The 19,536-nt window shown below is 39.7% G+C and overlaps 1 protein-coding gene across 1 annotated transcript in view; it reads left to right on the top strand.

The window, feature by feature from the left end:
* The window catches only part of ogdha (oxoglutarate dehydrogenase a), an 86,153-nt gene that overhangs the window by 40,213 nt on the left and 26,404 nt on the right, over positions 1-19,536 (top strand). Inside the window, exons 5-6 of the mRNA XM_084331043.1 lie at positions 11,177-11,292; positions 12,016-12,170. Of these exons, the coding sequence (XP_084187169.1) occupies positions 11,177-11,292; positions 12,016-12,170 (271 nt within the window). The remainder of the gene's footprint in view (positions 1-11,176; positions 11,293-12,015; positions 12,171-19,536) is intronic.

Raw genomic sequence — 19,536 nt, 5'->3', positions numbered from 1 at the left:
TAGTAGCTTATAACTGGTAATCGAATGCTTTTGCATACATTTATATGAACTATTCCACTTAACAATGGCCAGGTGAAGCCTGTGCCCAAAACACTAGAGTCGAGTCCACTTGTTCAAAGCCAAGGCTTTGACAACGTTGGCTGCGCTGTCTTTTCCACGGTTGTCAATGGAACCATGTCCGTTCCTCTGTGGAACGTTACCGCATCTGTGATCTCCCCTCATCGATTGCTCTTGTCATAAAGTGAGCCGCACACGGCGGGCAATTTTTTAAGCGAGGCGACCGACAGAATTGTATCGCGTCCATTGTTATAAATGAGACAACCCACACATAAGGAATGCTGCTGCTGGCAAATGATGTAGTTAGCGTCGTCTGTTTTGGCTGTGGTTTTAAAACACTCGAGGTAGTAGGGCTACCGCACAACTTAACACATTGATGGCCATTTGGATGCGTCTAAAATCACTGTAGACGGCCAGCATATGTAAACAGACTTGCACAGTCCGTGGGGCTGTTTGTAGAGCTAAATCTATACTTTATAGTATTGCTATCTGTCCATTCTCATTGTCAATTGAGACCATAAACCGTCCCTTCAAAATGGCTTAAAGAAATACTTTTTTCATCAATACGTTCTCATTTTATAGTGTCTTGAATATAAGCGTTATACAGGATTTGGTCTAGTATATTTCCTGGAAGGCTGGATAAAGGGCTAATAGCTACTAACGTTATATCCAATGGCATTTCGGTTATACAGAAGCTACAGTTAAAACTCAAACTGCATATGATCGGTACGATCCTCAAGCATGAATGCATGAAAGGGGGGGGGGGGGGGGGGGGCGGCGTTTCTGATTATTGATTACCAATAACCGTGTTCGTCTCAGTAGCCACATACGCTGATCGGCTGGTTGAGTATCATAACAAGCCCTGATCAGCATGTAATTTACATGAAAAAGATCTTACCATGAGCCAGTTGGATCCCCCAGACCATTTCCCAGTTATCGATCGCCATCTGGTAGATCGATATGTCCATTGGCTGATGATATATTCCCTTACTGCACACTGAAATCTACGATCCAAAAGGTATTCCGTGCAACAGGCTATAGGGATCGCTTCAGGTGAGTAGAAAACTACATTGGAAATCCAGAAAAAAAAAATACAATTTCTGCCACAGGGAACACTGCATTATCGATACAGTGCTCCTAAGAGGATCTGGCCGGTAATGCACGTTGTGAACGCTGTGAAAAAAACCTCTGATTAACCCAATACTGGTAACATACAGTCCTTACCTCAGATCAGATGTTCTGCAAAAAGATTAATCCAATTCCTGATCGCCATTCCAAATATCGTTTGTGTTTATTGATCCAGCGTTATACTCCGAAACACATAATCCACGCTGCTTCCAGTCCCCTCAGTGAATGCAATAGTATCGGGTTGCATGCCCCAGAAGTAAAACGTGGACCGGAGTTTTTTCTCTCTGATGCACAGTCCCATCGAATCCAATCCAATGATGTGCAATACCATCCGGGAGACGATAGGCGGCGGTATTTACCCTTTTCGAGCTCAGAGCCATTCCCAATGATAACGTCAGGCTGGATGGATGAAAAATGAATGGATATCGCTAATAAAAGAAATAACGATTAAATAACGAGAACTCGTCATTGACACTCAACGCATGGCGAGTTAGGATGAGAAATTTCGTCGTTGGCACTCAAAGTGTTAATTTAGGAGTGAAATGCGAATGGAAGGGTTGAATCGGTACTCGCAAGGGTGCCCCCAAATATTATTTTCAATTCGCACAGGCTATATTTAAGAGCAATATGCGACGCCCTCGTCGCGCTGTACAGCCCTGAATAAGTGAAAGTGTTCTACCAATCTGAAATATAATTTAAGGCAATGACATGCAAGCAGCATTTTGAAGCAATGTAGATGGGCAATTCTACCAGCAGTTATGGCCAACTAGGCTTAGCATCGATGCCTTTTTCAAGCATCGATTATCAGAAGAATTTCCCAATGATTAGATATTGACAATTTTCAAATCAAAATGGTGGCTGTAGTGTTGCCACAATAGCTTTCAGCTTGTGCTGTAGGATGTTGGTATAGCCCAATGCTCACATTAATGTTTTATTATTTAATTTGTATAACATTACAGATTGGATGTGATATTTCAGAGCTTAGCACCATGTTCCATATGCCACATAACTTGTAAAGGCAAAGAACACACACAGATTTTAAGAAGACTTAACGTTAATGTTACTCAACAAGCTTCTATGCTAGGCTAACATACAAGACATTCATATTTTAATGTCATTTGAACACATCGATGAATCTCTAATCAATCAATTATTGATTTATTTATATTTTATGCCAACTATATTTTACATATATTTTTTTAATTCATAATTGAAGGCAATGTTGCTAATCTGTATTGCTTCAATGTCGCTGTTGGCCTTTTATAGCTGTGTTCGTTTATAGAAAGAGCTTTTAGCACATGTAATGATCTCTGATAGCTTTGTTCAGAAACACTTGTGTGGCCCGTCGGTCATCTAGACTTAAGGTGGTCCATACCAATGACACCACATGGTGTCATTCCATGCAGGTGACCATGGTCCTGAAATATAACACCTTTCTAGTTTCTACAAATAGAGTAGAAATATTATTTTCATTTTAATCGCAGATTGCATCAAAACCTCATCAACGCCATGTGTACAGTAACTTTGTGTACGGTTTAACCCCTAACTAGTTGTCTAGGTGTTTAACCCCTAACTAGTTGTCTAGGTGTTTAACCCCTAACTAGTTGTCTAGGTGTTTAACCCCTAACTAATTGTCTAGGTGTTTAACCCCTAACTAATTATCTAGGTGTTTAACCCATAACTAATAGTCTTGATGTTTATATTTTAGTCAAAGTAAAGAATGGGGATGGTACTCTGTCAGCTGATACTTAGGTTAGTGTTCAGAATCCATGTCGGCATTATAGGAACAAAATAAAGTGTCCTATTAAAGAAAACAACCAAACCGTATTTACAATTTATTACATGAATTGCCATTTTATTTATCCAAATTATTTACGCTGTAGGGATGTCCGATATTATCGGACGATATCGGCATTAAAATGTGATATCGGAAAATATCGGTATCTGTTATCAAAAAAAAAATTACATTTCTATAACCTTTATTTACCCAGGCAAGCAAGTAAGAACAAATTCTGATTTTATTTATTGTCAAAAGTATGCATAATGTTGTGTTAATTCCACAACAAGAGATATGTAATGTTAATTGCCTGAAATTATTCCGTTTTTTGGGGGGGGAAACCCTGCATATATCGCTATCGGTTGATATCGGTATCGGAAATTAAGAGTTGGACAATATCGGTATATCAGTAAAAAAGCCAATATCGAGCATCCCTTAAACTTATGTTTCAGCGTCTAAGTCACCTGTGTGGAATACTGTATGGAAGACTTCAGCCTGCTTTATGTATGTAGCAGTGTTGTTGGTCATTTGTATATAGCTTGTGTTCTAGTTGCTTACAGCTCTAGTGGCCGTTGTGATGTTGTACTCTTGTTCATAATGATGATGTGGTCCTTCCTATGTTAATCCGTTACCCCACCCCCCTCTCTCTCTGTCTCTCTCTTGTACTCTCCTCTCTGTCTCTCTGTCGGTTTAGGGATTATTAATGAATATATTTTGCCTTGGTATCACCAGATAACTCTGTTTATGGATTGGTATCAGTGTCTCGATTACAACCCTACAGTCACTGGTGTTGGTGGTAGGAGTCTGTTAGTCTATTTTAGTCCATCACATTTTAAAGGAAATGAACCCTTTTTTAATGCATAGTACAAAAAAAAAGATTATATATATATATATATATATATATATATATATATATATATATATATATATATATATATGTCTTCAATGTGTGATAGAATCAACCAATTTCTAAAAAGAAATCCTGAATAATGGAATTAACGCAGATGCAAGGTTTCCACAGGAATGTAAAGAACTGCCCTTTTGTTTTCTATTTACAGTTTTTCTCTGCATTGCCTTGCTACATATAGATTGACTGTTAGAGGGACAGTAGCCTAGTGTGTGTGCAGGAGTAGAGCACATGTGGTTCTATGGACAATAGTGTTGCAGTGATCACATGTTCCCGGGCTCATTTCCCAGACGAGAACATGGTAGATTGTTAGTCATGAGTGGTCACTAGTTTTGTTACTGAGGATGTGTGCTGCTTTCATTTCTCCTCTGGTCAGATTGGTCAATGGACCTTTTCAATGCTTCCAAACAATTACATAATATGTACACAACATGCGCCACTTCTGCTGGTCCTTGGAAACATCTGGTGTGATAAGCGAGGGTCTAGATGAAATGGATGCTACAGAACCTGGAGTTTGCCGACTGTGCCCAGTGATATTGTTTTGACTGCTGTAATTTACGCATTGTGCTGGGTTGCTCCTTTAGGAAGCCAATAGTTTCGATTTTGGATAGTCCATTTTTAGGAGAGAACAGTCTATCCGTGGCGCATTAAGATCCTGAAACCAATTTTAAACTGTTGCCAATATATTTAAATTCAGGACTTCATTTTAGAGTTACTTCACATCGTCACCTGCTATTGTGTTTAAATGTTGCGGACCAGATGCTAAACCTGAACAATGTCGTTACCTAGCAACTGAATACACAGTTGAAATGGTGACCATGTAAAGCAAGTCTCAAGCTATAGTAACAAGAACAGCGGTGCAACAAATGCTGATGAACTCAAAATAGATAGGCAACACACTCTCCACTTAAACCAAATGTTGATTGACTAGAAAGATAAAAAAAAAATTCTCAATGACATCTGAAATAAGATGACCTACATCTCAATGGTTAAATGTCATGTCAATGTTATTTTTTTTTATCTTCCTTCCGTTTTTGTTAAATATGAGGGTGTGGCCACTGTCCAGTTTGAGATTCACCGTGTTGTTTTGACTGTGTTTCAGAGTCAGATGCCATCAGACACAGTGGGACTGGTAATGAGCTTAAACCAGCTCCGCCTCAGCTCTGCCTTGACCGATGAAACACCATGATACATGAGCAACATTTTGAGGCAGTTTTGTCAACGAGTATGACCAACAGTGTTCTTTTAATACTTATTTTACCCCTTATAACCCACAAACCCACGTACAGTAGGCCAATTTCTCCTATGTGATACTGTATAGACAGTTTCAGTAGAATTGTGTTGCTAGGGGAACAGTTTGGACCCAAGTGTATTTCCTGTCGGTTATTGCATTAGCAAACATTGCAACAGGAAATAAACGGGTCCATTTAGAATGTTTATGTTGAAACCGTCTATAAGAAAGGTTTCTTCTACCACTGCTGTCACTACTACTTGGTTTAGTCTTGTGTGACATTTCCACATGCCTCAGTGTTTCTCATGTATCCAATTTTACCCTGTAAGAGTTCTGCCACTGAGGTGTCAGCTTTCTGGTTTTCATCTGAAGAACTATTTCATACCGGGTAATATGAACCTATTAACATCAGGAATATTTGAATCTGTGTGACATCATTGACAGAACCCTTACGTTGTATGGCTCTGCCTGCGCTGGCTAAGGCTTTTGTTTATGCTTGTGTGCGATAGCATTGTTGACACATGCCATGCCAGTGTTTTTCAAATCTTGAGTCATAGAATATAACTTGACAATCACTTTACCTTCCTTTTAGTTGACAATTGCTGGCAACAATTCATGTCTTTACATCATCTGTGCCACAGACGTGCAGTTGAACATTTTGGGAGATGTGTGAAACCTATGCAGAGCTTTTGCGGCCTATGGACACCCACATCCCCTTGTGTGTGCCCCTACACAGAGGTGTCTAGAGTAGTATGCTAAACTCTGAAGCATTAATCAGGCATGAGGCTGAGGCTCTACACAGGTGTTTCGAGTAGTATGCTAAACTCTGAAGCATTAATCAGGCGTGTGTGTGTGTGTGTGCGCAAGAGATGGAGAGGGGGCCCTGATTGTGTTCTCAGACTGCCAGCAAATGTTGCTCATAGACTAGCTGAGACCTCTGTAGCAGTGTGGCCTTTATGCTATTATACAACCTCACCAGACTCCAGGGTTTGGGTAACGAATTATGTGCTTTTAAGGGTACTAGCTGAATTACGTCTGTACCCACGAGTACCTATTCTTGCGGGGTAGCAAGGTTTTTTTTATAGGGATGTTCGATGTTGGCTTTTTAACCGATATACCAATATTGTCCAACTCTTAATTTCCGATATCAATAACTTCAGGTAATTAACATTACATATATCTTGTCGTGGAATTAACACATTATGCATACTTTTGACAATAAATTAAATAAGAATTTGTTCTTACTTGCTTGCCTGGGTAAATAAAGGTCAAATAAAATGTTTTGAAAACCGATAATTTCCGATATTACATTTTAATGCCAATATCGGTAGGCCGATAATATCTGACATCCCTAGTTTTTTATTTTGTGTGGTGTGTTAGAACAATAATAAATCACAATGTTCAAAAAAGGTACCATTGGGTGCTGGTACCATTCATTCAATCTTTATTTATACTCGATAATACACTGAGTAATTAAACTCATTTACAGTGCCGTCGAGTACCAAATTCCAGATATCTGTTCAAATGTGAACGGTACCCAAACCTGTCTCTATGGCACTTGGTCTCACCCAAGGTCTAGCTGCTGATGACGTTTCTTTGACAACAATGCAGAAATTCAGCGCCCACAGGACAGCGTTGGGACCAGGATTCTATTTTAAGTGAATGACATGTTTTCTCAGTCAGCACTAGAGTAGTTGATTACTTCCACATCGGTGACCAACCATCGTTATATAAGATCCCTGGTCTCACCTTGCCAAATTTAAACTACCAATGGCTCCTGCCCTACATGGATCCATGTTACAGGGTGCAGCATTCAGAGTTTTTATGTGGAAAATGCAGGGTATATTTCTGTCACTCTTCTGAATTTGATTATTACATATTTGCTGCAGAGCTATGTTCACAATAGGATTCAGGCTATTTCCCTCAAACTGGCTGCAGCAGTTCATTGGAATTCTAAAATGGTTTTAGGGCATGATGACAGTGTGTCTTCAACGTAGTGCCAACTATTGATGCTGTATGCCAAGGCTGCAGCATATGTCTTCTATTGGCCAACATTTGTTGTCATTCTGCCCAGCTGATTGATTGATTGATTGATTGATTGAAAACTTTATTAACAGATTGCAGAATGGGTACAATACAGTACAGCTCAATACACACAATTGTTAAGGGGATGCAGACCAGAGAAAGACTTTCGTCTTGTTTACATCAGGGTCCCCCATTTTCAATTCATCAGGACATATATGACATACATGACATACAGATAGTCAGTACTGCTACATCTATACATTTATGACATACCAGATTTGCAAATACAGTACTGTTTGTGATACAGAAGGAGTCAAGAAAAGGGAGTATATACATTTGACGTAGAAACTGTACATTGGAGGAGGTTGGGTGGGGGGGGTTGGGTACATTGGGATATTGACAACCATACTGGGTAATTTACATTGGAGGTGGTTGGGGGGGGCACACTGTATAAACAAGTAAAACTGTACATTGAGGGGGGGGGGAGGAGACACTGTACAAACAAACAAAATTGTACATTGGACTATTGACAAAACCATACTAGGTAAATGACTGTACATTGGAGGGGGTTGGGTTAGGATATTTACAGGGGCCAGTGTTGAATTGCAGTCTCCCGTAGGTGTCCCTTGAGAGAGGTTTTGAAAGTGGGTAGTGATCCACATTCCTTTACAGCTTTGGGTAGGGCGTTCCACATTGATGTGGCATAATTGCGAAACGTGTTTAGTCCCTTATTTGAGCCGAATCTGGGTTTAACATGATTTGTGGAGCTCCCTCTGGTGTTGTGATCGTGGTATTCACTGACCTTTGGGAAGTATTTTGACATGTACATGGGTACCTTGGTCGTGTAGTGTATCTTGTAGACCAGGCCCATTGCAAGTTGCTGTACTCTGTCGTCTACTCTAAGCCATCCTAGGTTGTCAAAGTGGGCAGGGGTGAGGTGGGTTCTAGGAGTAAGGTCAAGCAGTAGTCTGACCAGTTTGTTTTGAGATGTTTGTAATTTTGTTTTTAGCGCCTTTGAGGTGCTTTGGTACCATGAGGTGCAAGCATAGTCGTAGTACCCCTGAATGAGTGCTCCTGCCAGAGTCTTCAGGGTATTCTTGTTTACCAGAGAGGAGATCCGGTACAAGAAGCTGTCCTATTGGCTAGTTTGGTCGTCATTCTGCCAAACTGAGCTGTCCTGATTGCTTGTGTGTAGAAGGCAGGACGGCTGCATCTTTTTTCCAGGCCTAGCTTCTGTATTGGGATTTTCAGAACGACCACCAATATGCCAAGTTCAGCTTTGTCATTTGCGAGCTCAGTTATCCGTCTACCATCTCAGCTGATTGACTGGCTGTTTCAGCAGTCTGTTCTGATAGCTCAGCTATGTGTACCCGTCTCGGCTGATTGACTGGCTGTTTTAGCAGTCTGTTCTGATAGTTCAGTGTAATAGGACACCTTTACGCGTTGTCATTTAAAGACCACTGTGAGGTCCTTTGTAGTTAATCTTGGGACTGTTTTATGTAGTGTTTCTTAAACGATGGGTGGAGGTCTGCTTCTGGACGGTCTTCACATGAGAGGGGCCAGAATTAATTTCTTATTTGGTTCCCTGACTGAAAAAGTTAAAGCAGATTTAGCTTATTTTAGGTTTACTGAGATTACTCTTGACTCAGGGTGTTTACTGTGCTCCCATTGGTCGACTATTTCAGTTGTATTTATTTGCCCGCTCAATTGACTAAATCCATGTGTCTAGGATCAACAATAAACCTTGGAGCTAGCAAGCTAACACTCATGATGGAAAACTTTGACGAAGAGATAATTGTCTCGCAACACTATTTTGCAAGGTGCGGTTTGAGGCTAGCACCACCCTTGATGATTGATTTGTTTGAGAAATGCAAATGAAAAACAACCCAGAACGTTTACACCTAGAGCACAATAGCCCTGTTTTCACCGCAGGAATTTCCCCCAGGAACTAAGTACCTTTTGACGACTTAAGCAGAAGTTCCGGGACATTATTTTACTCAACTTTACCACCCAAAAAAGTCCCTGCACTGGGGGTGGGACTTTTCCGAAGTACAGGAACTTTGGAGGTGGTGCTTGCAGCGCTGAACATTCTGAATGGTTGAGTACTTGCAGCATTTAATTTCAACCGGTATTTAAAACTAAATCTGCAGCACAATTTGAGACTATACTGATATTTTAATAAGGGCTTTTCTCTGCCTTTGATGAGTCGTGAATCATATTCCCCCTGTCTTCCTCTTCCACCACCCTGTTATTTCACACACTTCTCTATTCTCTCTCTATGGGATATTTATCTCTATGGGATATTCCATGTTCTTAACGCATTCCCGTTAACTGTCGGATCATCTTTTTGAGGTTGTTACTGAGTTAACCTGAGTGAAGTCCTCATAAACCCCCATATCCCTACCAGTGAAGTCCTCAATAAACCCCCATATCACTAATTGTCACTTGGTTCCTGTTCATTGACTACATTGCTTCTACCATTGAGACATTGCTGCTTTTTTTGTTGTGAAGTGGAGGAAGTAAGAAAGCATTTTTGCACAAATAACAGACTAAAATGTACCATGTCGAGTTGTTCCTTTAACAGACCAGTCTTCCAGTGTTATTTGACTCTTAACACTAAAGGACAAGGTTTGGGATGCCCTGTTCCCAGTAACACAGCAATATTAGCTGGTAATTAGTTAGCATCAGCATAATAGTGATGGGAGTGCCAGACCTTAGAGATCTAATTGTTTTATTAGCATTGGTCTTTCAATGTTGCTTAGTACTCCATGGTGTATCCAGTGGTTCCCCTTCCATTCAATTGACCATATTCACAATGAGGCCATTTTGCTCTTATGTCATGCTTGGGTTGGGTTCCTTTCCACTGTTGGAGAATCCCTTTTGGTTGCAGATTTGTCGATACGATATAATCGAATGATTTCTACCACACCACCCACTGTGGGTGGGGACAGGGTTGAAAGGAGCCCAATCTGAGCATGGCATAAGAGCAAAAAGGCTGCTGTGTGATTGTGAATATGGTCAATTGAATTTCTGAGGTGGGCCAGCCTGCCTAGATAATTTCACCAGTATTGGTTACAATGCAGATTATTTTGTGTTGCGTGGTCTAAATGCCGTTTCAATGAGGCCAATTTCATTCTATGCTTCCTCAGAGACCCACACCACTAAAGCAGTGTTTTTATGAAACACTGTTAAAACTACTAGAGAATTTACTTATTGTTGGCAAGATGACTTTTGTTTTGTCACGTTAGCATATGAAGGTAGTTGATAGTAATAATGACAGCATGATGACTATTTTATTACATGGATCCAGCTAATATTGGGAAATATTAACCAGGCATTAATAAAGCTATGATATTTCTGGTATTGATCCATTAACATTGTGATAAGGTAATGCCTGCTTTTGATGATGGCATTAATGAAGTTTTTCCCTGCTTTTTTATGTTTAACCCCTCAAATATACCTCATTCTACCTCGCTCACCACCTTATTACTACTACTACTGCTATTACTACTACTGCTGCTACTATTACTACTACTGCTGCTACTACTACTACTACTACTACTACTACTGCTGCTACTATTACTAATACTACTACCACTGCACCCCCACCACACTCATACCCCCTCTGTCCATTTGTCGTCCTCTGTTATTTGTCCAACTGTTCGATACCTCCTGGTTCATGCATTGGTGTCTACATACCTAATGTATGCTTGCTCATGTATGCCGATGCATGCATTGGCCTCAATATTTGGCTTTATAACCCATTTGGCGTGTTGTCATTCTTGTGTTATATATCATTCATTCATTCATTCATGTATTGTTTCCTGGCCTTCTTGCGCCTCCCCAACCCCTCTCTGCTCGTCCTGTTCTTTTCTGCTGTCTTTATCCATCTTCTCTGAATCCTGGACTGGCATCCATCCATTTCTTTTCTCCTGTGTGTGTGTGTGTGTGTGTGTGTGTGTGTGTGTACGCACATCATTCAACCATTCCATCCTATCCCTCCCTCCCTGCTTTCTGACCCGGCTGACCTGTTGCATGCTGGGATCTGTAGGATTCTACGGTCTGAATGAGTCTGATCTGGACAAGGTCTTCCGCCTGCCCACCACCACGTTCATCGGAGGGGCGGAGTCCGCCCTGCCTCTCAAGGAGATCATACGCCGCCTGGAGGTACACGCACGCACACACACACTAAATACTTTATATGAATCCACAGCCAGTCGGATCATATATCACACACACAAAGCATTAGAATATTAGCAGAGGTTAAGGTGCGGCTTGGTAGCGCAGTGGACTAAGCACTCGCCTACCACCGTGCGGTCTTTGGTGCCCTGTTACGGGCGCCTGGTGGTACTACGGTAAATCCAGATTGAACTCTGCCATTGGAAAGAGGAGATTTGGCCCAATCCATAGATGTATGACTTGGCCATAATAAGGTCATTTATAGGTCTTATATTCTATATTCATATTTAAAATAGCATTTGTCCGGATGGCAAAATTCAGTCTACAAAAAACCCTGTAAATCATCTGCCCTTTATTAATTTGCTTTGATTTTTTTTACTTGATCCCAAGAAGGTGCTGAATGAGCGCAGTGGCAATTTTTCACGTCTGGACGATGGTAGCAGGATGGTGTTATTCACCGTCAAAGATAAACGCATATATTCTTTTTTTTTAAGTATAGTAATAATTTATATTTCCTTTTGGTTCATTACAATTTACTCAAGCATAGTAACCGACACAATATTTCTGACACTGGGGATACATTCCCTGTGGTCCATAGTAGAAGTGGCGCAATCTTCCATTTACTTTGGTATGTACACTGCTAGCACATTTGAGTCATTTACAGTATTAAAGCTTTATTTATTTGAATTGTGTGCTGTGCTTGTCCTGTAGATGGCATACTGCCAGCACATCGGTGTTGAGTTCATGTTCATTAACGACCTGGAACAGTGTCAGTGGATCAGAGAGAAGGTTGAGAAGCCTGGAGTCATGCAGTTCACCCTGGAGGAGAAGAGAACCCTGCTGGCCCGCATGGTCAGATCCACCAGGTACCTAGAATATCAAAAACAGAACCTAGAACCATTTTCTGGACCCTAACGTCCTGAAGAAACACTGTTATCATAAAGGAATATATGGGGGGGAAGACTGTTGGTTGTCAAATGGTGACAAAAGAAAAGAGCCCCTCTTGGTATTTTGTACTTTGTTTATGTTTTTGTCTGATGTTTGGATTTTTTTTTTTTTTTTACTTAATCTTTTATTTTCAATTTTGATTTACAAACATACAGATACAAAATACACATACAAAATTCACAATACTATTAAACAGACAGAAACCATAGAGAAAAAAATATAATATCAAAAAGAAAACTGAAATAAAAGACAGGGTGTGACATGGGTTCATTGGTCATTTCTATCTTTACATTTTTTATTTACATTTCAATTTATTTTCTTGTTTCCCTTTCATCCTTCTGTGATGTCGTTCTTCTTCTTCCTATATTCCTCCCACTTTTCCCATTTTGACTCAAATTTCTCCTCTTGCAGCCTCAGCATAATGTGTGATTCTCTCCATTTCCTGTATCCCCTCTATTATCTCTGTCCATTGTTCCTTCGTCTGTGCTTCTACCCTGTACCACAGCTTAGTCAGTGCTTTCTTGGCTGCTACTAATAGTATCTTAATCAAATATTTGTCTTCTCCCTGAATGCCTTTCTGTGACAAGTTCCCTAGGTATAGTACTAGACCTGTCTGGGGTATTTCATAACCTACTATTTCATTTATTATCTCTCCTATCTCTTCCCAATAGTTTCTTCTTTTCTGACATCCCCAGAATATGTGTGTGGTTCGCTACCTCTTGTCCACATTTTCTCAAACATGGTTTCTGTGCTGGTGTGTAATTTCCCTGTATTTCTGGTGTTATAAAGAATCTAATTATGTTTTTCCACCCAAACTCCCTCCATATCCTTGATCCTGTGGTTGATCGTTGTATCTTACATGTGTTATACCATTCCTCCTCTGTTATCTCTATTTCTAACTCTTTCTCCCACTTTTCTTTTACATACAAGGTTGTAATTCCCTTACTGTCCATTATTGCCTGATATAGTGCTGATATAACCCTCCCCTTCCTTCCTTCATATGATTTTACCATTATCCTAATTACCCAATTCTGTTCTTTGTCTCCGTCTTGCTTGTTTTATTTCTTTGTTATAGTAATCTCTAATCTGTAAATATCTAAAGTGGTCTCTATTCTCTAGTCCGAATCTTTCTTTCAATTTTTGTAGAGTCTGCATCTCCCCTCCTTCTATCATTGTACATATTGCTGTTATCCCCCCCCCCCCCCATCTTTTGAACCCATGGTCGTCTCTCCCTGGTTTGAATTTGTTGTTGTGTGTTATCCATCTCAGTATCTTGGATTCTTTTTCTAGCTTGTATTTCTTTACTATTGTTTTCCATATGCTTATAGTGAATTTGGTAATTGGGTCCAGTAGTTGTTCCTGTCTTCTGAACAGCTCCCTATCTCCTATTAGTGCCTGCACTTCGAATCCCTCTCTTTTGGTTTCTATATCTTTCCATTTGGCTTCATAATTCACATTGCACCAGCATGCTACTGTCCTAAGCTGTGCTGCATAGTAATAGCCTTCTAAACTGGGTACTGCCATTCCTCCTTTCTCCTTTGGTAGTTGTAGAGTCGCATATCTGATCCTTGGTCTTCCCCCCTCCAAATTAATCTTGATATCTGTCTATCCCATTCCCTGAATTGTTTTTGTGGTATTAATATAGGTAAAGACTGAAATAGGTATAATAACCTTGGTAATATGTTCATCTTATGTTCATGTTATGGTCTTAAAAAACAGGTTATACAATGGGTTGAGAATTACTTAAACAACAGAGCAATTTGTAGTTTTCAATGGTAATCGATCACAGCTGGCTGTACTAAAATGTGGTGTTCCACAAGGGTCCATTCTAGGACCCTTGTTTTTGATTTATGTGAATGGTCTTGCAAATGCATCCAGTTTGTCACCTATATTATTTGCTGATGACACAAATCTCTTCGTCACTGACAATACTTTTGATTCCCTTATTGATCAAGAAAATTCTGGACTCATTCATTTTTCCTATTGGTTTCAGTTAAACAAGTTATCACTCAATGTCAAAAAATCGAACTTCATTATTTTTTTAAATAAGAACAAAAACATTTCAGACAGAACCAAGATTTGTATCAATAACAATGAACTTGCACAAGTTTCATCAGTGAAATTCTTAGGTGTCAATATCGATGAGAAACTGCTTTAAGAATCATTGTGAAATTGTTTGCAAGAAGGTTTCAAAATTATTGGGCATTATAAAAAGGGTTAAAAAACTATTAAAAAAGAGCACATTACTAACTTTGTATTACAGTTTAATTTATCCTCACATCTCTTACTGCAATATAATTTGGGATAGCACTTACCCATCTTACTTACAAACAATCCATAGAGCTCAGAAATCCTTTGTAAGAAGAACGCTTCTTATTTAGCCCCAACCAAACCATTATTTAAACAACTGCAACTACTCACAATTTATGAGGTCAACAAGTATCAAACAGGGGTTCTTATGTACAAAGTAATTGGTCTTACTTTATCTTTGCCTAATTTTTTTCAAACTTATTTTCAGTTTAATTCTCATTATCATGCACATCTCACAAGAAGAAATAACGCATTCCTTTTTTATTATTTCTTTTTTTTTAACATTATAATAGTTGTATAATGCTGTATTGTATGTATCTGTGTGTATGAGAGAGGGATATGCGCATGTGTGTGTGTGCATAATGTGGGGGGGGGGATATTTTTTTGGGTGTAGTTATCCTATATAGGTTTAAAGCCCAACTTGCAGGTTAAACCCTACTCTTCAATTATGAAGAGCGTCGGCGAAAGACAACAACCCTGTCTGGTTGCTCTCTCTAGTTTAATCCGGTCCGGCAGACTACCATTTACCTTGATCCTTGCCGTCGGCTCTTGATATAATGCCCTAATTGTTTTCATACCGTTTTTGTCTAATCCAAATTTCTCCAATACTTTATATAGAAATATCCAGCTTACACTGTCTAATGCTTTTTCTGCATCTAGGCTAACTAATACTGCACTTCCTCCTTCCTTTTGTATCTCCTCTACCACCTGCACTGTCTTCCTTATGTTATCCTGTGTCTGCCTTCCTTTAATGAATCCGGTCTGGTCCTCGTCTATAATATCTGTCATAAATGTCTCAAATCTTTTGGATATTATTGATGTATACATCTTGTAATCTACATTAAGTATGGACACAGGTCTGAAACTGCTACATAGTTCTCTATCTTTCCCTTCTTTTGGAATTGTAGTAATTATGGCTTCTTTCCATGAAGGTGGCATTTTGCCTTCTTTCATCGTGTGTCTGAATGCTGCTTCTAACATGGGGCTCAGTTCCTGTCTAAATGTTTTGTAGAATTCAGAGGGGAATCTGTCGCTACCCGGTGACTTACTGCTCTTTGCTTTACTGATCGCTTTCCCCACTTCTGTAATCTCTGCGTTTAATATTTCGTTCTGTTCCTTCCCTATCGATGGTAGATCTAATTTTCCTAAAAATGTCTCCTCTTCTCCTGCCGCTATCGGTTGTGTCACTTGTGTGTATAGTTTCTTATAGTATTCTTCAAATGTCTTCTCTATTTCAGCTGGTTCTCTTAGTATTTTGTTTGTGTTCGTGTCCCTTATTGTGTGTATTGTGTTCCGTTTTTGTTGTGTCCTGATTCGTCTAGCTAAAAGTCTGGTCGCTCTCGGTCCTCCTTCATAGTATGTCTGTTTCATGTATCTAGCTTTATTCTCTATTTCTGTCAGCAGTTCTTTGTTTATCTTTCCTCTAACTTCCTTTACCTATCTAAGTGTCTTTTGGTTCTTTGAGCTTTGGTGTTCTTTCTCTAATTCTTTCAGTTTCTTTATCAAGTTCTATAATGTCTCTATTCTGGCCTTCTTGAGTAATGCCGTCTTTGCTATACATTTTCCACATATTACTACCTTTAGTGCATCCCATAAAATGTTTGGGTCTACCTCTCCATTATCATTTTCTTCTCTATCTAATTATGTCTCCTTTTACTTCATTAACCAAACCTTTGTTATTTAATAGTCCTACATTCAGTCTCTAAACTGTATTTCTCCGCCTACTTTTAAGATTCACTGTCAGATATATTGCGCTATGGTCTGATATGTCCGTCACCCCTATTCTGCAGTCTTCTACCCTGTATCTGTCCCCTGTTGTCATGAGAAAATAGTCTATCCTTGAATATGTTGTGTATTCTCTATCTAGTGTGTGCATTTCTCTCCATATATCCATGATTCCTAATTCTGCCATTTGTATATTCATATATTTGCTAATGTTTGTCCTCCATTTCTTTGTGCTTGTCGTGTCTATGTCATAGTTCAGTACTACATTAAAATCACCTGTACAGATTAGGACCCCTTCCCCTTCCATCGCTATGATATCAAAGATTGTTTCAAATAAATATTTCTCACTTTTTGGTGGAGCATACATTCACTAGTGTTACCATTTGACCTTCCATTTTCCCCTTGACCATTACATACCTCCCCTCTATCCCTTATTTCCCTGATCATTTCAAACTTCACTGTTTTAAATTAGTATAGCTACTCCTCTTCTAAGGTTCTGTTTAAAAGAACTATATAGGGGTGCTCCAGTAGCACACCATGTTACCGCGCTGCGTCGCGGGACTCCGTGCTGCGTCACGGATCTGGTTGACTCCGAGTTCGATTCCCGGACTCGCCGTCATTTGCCGAATGTCTCCCCCTGCTCTCTCTCCCATTTCACCCTACAACTGTCGGTCATGCTTGACCAGAAAAGCGATAAACGCTAAAAAATAAAGTTTTAAAAGAACTATAAAACAGATTCTCATACCTGAATCTCTTCAGCTTTTCATGTTCTTGTGATATTAGATGTGTTTCTTGTAAGAAGATAACCTGCGCCTCTTCTTTCTTAAGTTTCGTCATCACCTTACTCCTTTTAATCAGAGGAGTAATCTGTTCCCCTTCTCCGTGTCTTTTCGTCTTTCTTCTCAGTTGATCCGCTTTGAATCGGTTCAGATCTCCTTCACTGTCCCGTCCTCCTCTCCTCCTCTTCGTCCCCCGACCCTGGTCCATCTTCTCGCCTCCTCCAACCTCTGCATCAGCGTCGGTCTCTCCTCTTCTCCTCCCGGCACCTTCCATCCTCTCCGGTCCATGTCCCTCGTCGCTTCCCTCACGTTGTTGTACACCTTTATGCCTTCTTTCCAATGAACCTTCAGCGTGGTCATTGGTGATTGAAATCTGATTCCTTTCTCTTTCAGAGTATTTTTTATCTGAACATAGCTCCGACGCTTTACCGCCACCTCTGTTGAATAGTCATGGTCGAAGGTTATTCTCTGTCCCTCCACCTCCATCTTCGTCTGCCAGGCTGCTCTGAGAATGTTTTCTTTTACTTCGAATTTCAAGAAATTAACTATAACTGCTCTCTGTGGTCTGTTTATCTGTGGCTTCGGCGCTAGGGTCCTGTGTGCCCTTTGAATCTCTATCTTGACTAGGTCTGGCACTTCCAGTTTTCCTCGAATTAGGTTGTAACTTGTCTATATATTTGGTCATCAAGTCTTCTATCCCTTCTCAGTCCCCATATTTGTATATTATTTCTCCTCGACCTCCCCTCCAAGTCTGTTAGCTTTTCTCTCAACATATTTTGTTGTTCGAGCGTCTCCTTTAGAATTTCTTGTATATCTGTATTCCATTCCTCCATTTCAGCTGTCCTTTCTTCTAGCATCCTTATATCTTTCTCTTGTTCCTGTAGTTTTCCATCAATTGTCTCGAGTCCCTTATTTATTTCTTCTCTGAGCTCGTCCTGACCCTTCTTTAATTCTTCCCTGAGTCTATCGATGTCGCTTCGGATGCTCTGCGTGTTAGCTTGGTTAGCTATTGCGTTAGCTTGTTGGATAGCTAATGCGCTAGCTTGTATGCTAGTCTGTATGCTAGCTTGTAGCTCTGCTACCCAGGCGGGTATCTCTGGTCTGTCGCCCTGCGTCATGCTAGCTTGAATTACCTCCTGTGCCACCTCCTCGTGTCGATAACTTTCCTCCGGTGTTTGTACTTCTTCTCGGGTCCCTTTTCTCTCGCTTTATCTTGTGTTCATCCTTCCTTTTCTCTTATATCCTTGAATTGTCACTTTTTATTTAGTTTTAGATAGTTTTACATCCTTTTTTTGATATTCTTTGACCTGGAGCTCTTTTCTATGGCTGCTCACTCGAACATCTCAAACCGGAAGTCGTGGTTTGGATTTCAGTGGGTATAAGGAGGGGTTGCTACTGCTGGCCACACCTCAGGCGCTGCCAAGAGAGGTCTGGAAAAATTCACAGTATAATAAGTCACTCCAACCCACGCGTCAGACCAAAACAAATATTTTGCCTAGAGCTCGCTGTTTGACGACATTACAGATTCTACCTTTAAAGAAAATGTATTTGGGAAACATTGTTTTTAGTATCATGCTAAATTAGGGCTGCGACTAACGATTATTTTGTTATCGATTAATCGGTCTTATTTGAAAATGTTTTCATTTACCAGAAAAACAACTTATTCAATTTGCAATTGAACATTTCAAAATGTATTGACATGTTTTTCAAGTGTGGTACTACTATCTTTAGGTCACATGGGTAGTTGCCTTTCTGACACCACCTACTGAATACCCAGAGTAGGAGATGAGCCATGAAGTTTATTTATGTCTGTAAATGTTGTGTAGTGTGTGGATGCTTACTGTACATGAGTAGGGTGAGTAACCTACATGCCATTACTGCTTTTTATCTATTGACTCATTATATTATCTTGAAATAATATAACACCCACCAGTTACTATGACATTGTTTATCATTACATACAATGTATCTATGCCTGTAGCTAAATGTTGAAAAACGGGGAGCAAAATTTACTTTTTAGATAAAAAAATATATATAAATGATAAACGGCCAAAAATGAAGTCAAGTTAAGTAAGTCAATATCTTTCTTTTGAATAAAATAGGTTGATTCATTGTTGCAGCCCTATGCTAAATAGAGATGAGATACTGCTTTATTATACAAATTAATAAAACATCATATATATACATATGGCAAATTTGTATAAAACGGAAAATAGATGACACTGCTCAGTTTCTGAGCCAGGATGATGTTATGGGAAGTTTGGCCTCTACTACTTTCATAGTGCCTGGTTTGAGGGGGTCATTAAATAGCATAAATAATTTAACACAACATATTTTTTATTTGAACGCTGTTGTATGAAAAATACAAATATACATGCAAAAATAAAGATGAAGCACTGCTGTATCAAACAACATAGCCCAGATTAAATACGGCTGTATCATACAACATAGCCTAGATTAAATGTGGCTG

The sequence above is a fragment of the Notolepis coatsorum genome (genome assembly GCF_963971535.1).
Source record: "Notolepis coatsorum genome assembly, chromosome: 1".
NCBI classification, from domain to species: Eukaryota; Metazoa; Chordata; class Actinopteri; order Aulopiformes; family Paralepididae; genus Notolepis; species Notolepis coatsorum.
Note: the sequence above shows the minus strand (reverse complement) of the source record. Positions and strands in the feature narration are given on the sequence as shown.